Genomic DNA, 4,470 nt, shown 5'->3' on the forward strand with positions numbered 1-4,470 from the left:
TGTTATTTACGAGGATATGTGTCATGTCATATGTATTCTGTGACTACGAGTTCAATTTTTATGTTTCCTCCGATGCCAACTATTAATATATATAAATAATGGAACCGAAAGTGGGGCTGAAACTCCCAGCTTGGCTGGGTTCCAAACCTCTTATTCAAAAAAAAAAAACCTAATTAAAAAAAAAACTAATGCATTCACGTGAAACAAAGCAATTTAATTTGTGAATTTTTAATTATACATGTATTATCCACGAATCTGAAAACAGAAATATTAATGAAGAGAATCTCCACTTGATTTTGGACCGTGTGTTGTCCCATCCCATCCAATCATTTGAGTATTCCATAATTCCTTATAATGTACTCTCTCTTACCTTATCATACACTTTAGTTTAGTCTCATTGCATATTTTTTACTATAATTGTCCTTATTTGCTTGCACGTCCCTAATAAACAACTTAGCTGCCCATTTGCCAATATCAATATGACGATATTAAACACCTCCACAACCATTTCCCTCACACTTCTCTCTCTCATTCCCAACTTTTATCTTCACCTGAACACTTTTTATCCTCGTTTTACGGCAAACCCATGATTATAATCCTTTGAAAACTAGGGTTTTAGAAAAACCTCATCGTCAGACTCTTGATCATGGAGGAGCACCCTAAATTTTACAGAAACCCAGTTTTTAGAGATCCGCAAGATGCAGAACCCATCTCAGAGAATGATCCGGACTCGCCGTCCTCCGGTGAGGAGACAAAGGTGACCACTGCACCATCACCCAAGGGAAGGTATGCTTTTATTCTTCTTGTTTTTTTTTTTTTCCTTTGGGAAAGCATAAAAGAAAATTATGGGGTTTTATTTTATGAGAAATTGATGACCGTTAAGGTGGTTTGGTTGTTCTGTTATAGGAGGGGAGTGCAGAAGAGGGTTGTGTCGGTTCCGATCGGCGACGTGGAAGGATCCAAGGGAAAAGGAGATGGCTATCCACCCTTCGATTCATGGACTTGGAGGAAGTACGGCCAAAAACCTATCAAAGGGTCTCCATATCCCAGGTAATTTGAAACTTTAAAATGTTCCTCCCACTTATTTTCTCAGCATGAAAATGTATTGAGTTTCTACAAAAAAAAAAAAATGAAATTTCTCCTTAAATATTTTACTTTAGTTTCATCCTAAGAATTTCACCAACAATTGCACCAAATTCACATGTTGTTTATTTCTTTTTGGTAAAGATTTCACATATTACGTCATTAAACTGTTGATCTGAATCATTAATTATATAATTATTCAATGATATTATAATATCGTATCCTAGAGTATACTAAGATGAGTGTGCTAATTATATTTTTAGGGCCAAATGAGTATCTTACATAAACAACAGTTTTGAGAAATATAGAGTGATAGATGACATGAGATTCATGCGTAATTATGGCAAAGAAATTATGGACATTGAAGGATGAGGAGATTATATACCAATTATGGTAAATTAAGAGAATTTGGTGTAACAAAAAAAAAAAAAGGAGAATTTGGCGGTGGACTTGGGGCAAAAATGAATGCGCATGCAATTTTCTTGTTTTTGCCGTCGGAATGAGCCTGCTACTGGAGTAGGGACCATCCAGGCTCCATCCAAATTTCGTGAAAATCACGCTCTAAGATTTAGAATGAGGATTGCATGTATTTTGAAATTAATTGAGTACTTCATTTGCTGGATTTTTGTTGTTGTTGCTGTTGTTGTTGTTGTTGTTGTTGTTGTGTATGAGCTCAATTTAGGTTTGATGATCTTTTTCAGGGGATACTATCGATGTAGTTTTTCCAAGGCTTGTCCGGCGAGAAAACAAGTGGAGAGAAGCTGTTCAGACCCAAGAATGCTCATGATCACCTACGCTTGTGACCACAACCACCCTATGCCCACCACCAAAGGATCCCACCCCGCCGCCTTAACCACCCCTGTAACTGCAAAATCACCCATCACCGAACCTGAACTTCCCGACAGGGTTGCACCTAGTGAGGAGCTCACAACCTTCTCAAGCCAAGTCGACCTCGAGCTTAGTGGCAACTCAGAGGCGTTGCTTGGCGACTATGGCTGCTGGTTCAATGACCTGGGGACGACAACTGTACTAGAAAGTTCAATTTGCGTAGGACATAGTGACTATGTGGACGTTGATGTGGCAACGAGGCTGGAACATGAGGATGAGTATTTGTTTGCTGATTTAGGCGAGTTACCTGAAAGTTCGGTGATTTTTTGACATAGGATTTTAAAGTCAGACGAACAAAATCAAAGTTACTACAGGATAAGATTATAGACCTCTCAATCAAATAATTGAGAATAATGCCAAATAGATCACATTTTTTAATCGCATTAACTGATAGGTGATGTAATTGTTGATGCAAGTGTATTTGCAATCTCAATTATTACTAACTTCTAAACCTTGGTCAAGAAATTTGTTGCAAATTTGTTGCATTCCGTGGAACCTATTATCTTATAAAATAGTCTTGCTCATGTATGTGATCAGTGGCGGACCTAAGAACATATGTTCCTGAGGGTGAAAAAAAATTAACAAATTACATATAAATTAGTGAAAATGGTTCGTACGGTACCTGAATTTTTCCTCCTTATAACTTTTGGTACCTGAACTTAAAAAAATATCAATACGATACCTGAGGTTCTTTATCTGACCGAGGATTGGTACATATGGTCATTACCTCCGTTACGGAACTTGCTAGCTAACAGAAACAGGCTATAGTCTAACAGAACTTACATAAGAAAACCCAAGACAAACTGGATAACTTATCTAAGCCACTCTAAACTCATTAAAATCTAAAGGGACGCTCGCTGAACAGCAAGCCTAAACTAAGCAAGAGTAGTCTCTCTCTAAGGAAGAAATATTCATCTAGTCTAATCTGCTAGTCACGCAATTGTAGTACAAATATCAACTAGAAACGTCTTAGAAAAACCTATAGAAATTACCCCTACTTCAAAAGGCCTGAGTCCAGAATGTCTAGAAGCTTGTGGGACTTAAGAAAGCGCAAGTTCCTTCCCCGTAGGGTTGGAACCAACACCCTCTACAACCTCCTCAGTAGCCAACAGCCTCGGCATCAGGTTGCTCCTCGAGCTTTTCTTGAGAATCTGTAGTCCCCCATTTCCATATTTAAGCCAAATAGGCCCAGTTCCTGCCTTTGGCCCAATCTCTGCCTTAGGCCCAGTCAGCTTCGGCCTAGAACACAACCCAGTCCTAGTTCTCCCTAGTTCAAAACTATGGTTTCCTGCCAATTTTCTCAGCACTTCCTCTTGCCCACCTTTCGCCGCCTTGACCTCCATCCTCTGTCCAATCTCAACCACCAATCCAGTCACCGCCGGCGTTGCCGAGACCCACCTCAGAACCTTTGTTTCCACCACAAAGCACGACGCACCTTCATCACCACTACCCGAGCCGAGGGCGTCCCATCCCGACACTACCGAATGAAACAAACCACGCCCCCACTACGACGCAGACCCCGAACTCCCTTAGAACTGTAGGCTCCGACCCCAATGTCATCGCCTTGACCCGATCCGCCACACCTCATTCACCAACACACCCTCAGTTGAGAAACGCTTCAACAGCAGCCTGCGAAAAACTTGGTCGGGGCCCCGACGTCGTTGTAGAAGAAACCTCAGTCTCTCCAAGCCTACGTCACTGTCATCCTGCCACTGCTTGGTCTAGAGAGCATGAAACTCCCCGTCGCCAGCACGAACCCTGGGTTCACCTTCCCAGGTCGCTCCGCAAGTGTCGGAGGCCCTCTCATTCAGGAGAATATCCCTTTATGTTACTTCTCAAAAGCAAATAATAATAATAATAATAAAATAAAATAAATATATATAAAATTTCTTCCTTTTACAAGTTGCTAAGAGAGAGAATCTCAAATCTCTTCGTCAAACTTCTTTTTCTTCTTTATTGTTAAACGTGTCTTTAGTTCAGGAGCAGGAGTAGTAGCAGTATCAGGAGCAATTAGATCAATTCAATTCCCATTAATGAGCAAATGGATTATGATCACTAAAGCTGGACTAAAAAGACTTGACAGTGAAGCCTAGGTTTGAGCCAATGACTATCCAAATCAGCCGCCCCGACTCATCACCTAAACAATTAATCAGATCAAACCCAGAAAAGGAAAAATTATAAGAAAAGCCAACGGAAAACAGCACCAAACTGCACTGAGAGAATATGACCAAAACTATATTTAAAATACAACCCATTTATTAAAATTAAAATATAAAAAATTAAAGAAGCCACAGAAGAGAAGAGTCACAGACAACTGGAGAGAAGGAACAAAAGCAGAGAACCGATGATCTTACCACAATTCCTTCCATCCTTCTCTCTCTTCCTTCTTCTCAATCTAAAACCCTAGAATTCAAATCTCAATCCCATAAACCTATACAACTATACATACACAAACCAATTCTCTTCTTGTCATATTCAATATGTATCAAACACATTGCA

At 39.9% G+C, this 4,470-nt stretch overlaps 1 protein-coding gene across 1 annotated transcript; it reads left to right on the plus strand.

The window, feature by feature from the left end:
* Nucleotides 1–468: 468 nt before the first annotated feature.
* Nucleotides 469–2,477, plus strand: LOC112189102 (probable WRKY transcription factor 69). The gene is made up of 3 exons (XM_024328376.2): nt 469–786; nt 907–1,050; nt 1,785–2,477. Exons 1-3 carry the CDS (start codon nt 647–649, stop codon nt 2,239–2,241), a joined length of 741 nt encoding a protein of 246 aa, XP_024184144.1. The 5' UTR covers nt 469–646; the 3' UTR covers nt 2,242–2,477.
* The last annotated feature ends 1,993 nt before the right edge of the window (nt 2,478–4,470 follow it).

This window comes from Rosa chinensis, chromosome 2, assembly GCF_002994745.2.
Source record: "Rosa chinensis cultivar Old Blush chromosome 2, RchiOBHm-V2, whole genome shotgun sequence".
Taxonomy (NCBI): domain Eukaryota; kingdom Viridiplantae; phylum Streptophyta; class Magnoliopsida; order Rosales; family Rosaceae; genus Rosa; species Rosa chinensis.

Bases quoted from the DNA above. Each gene is read 5' to 3' on its own strand.
- LOC112189102 (XM_024328376.2), top strand. From the start codon at position 647: ATGGAGGAGCACCCTAAATTTTACAGAAACCCAGTTTTTAGAGATCCG. The intron at 787-906 runs GTATGCTTTTAT...GTTCTGTTATAG, and splicing joins GCACCATCACCCAAGGGAAG to GAGGGGAGTGCAGAAGAGGG. The intron at 1,051-1,784 runs GTAATTTGAAAC...GATCTTTTTCAG, and splicing joins AAAGGGTCTCCATATCCCAG to GGGATACTATCGATGTAGTT.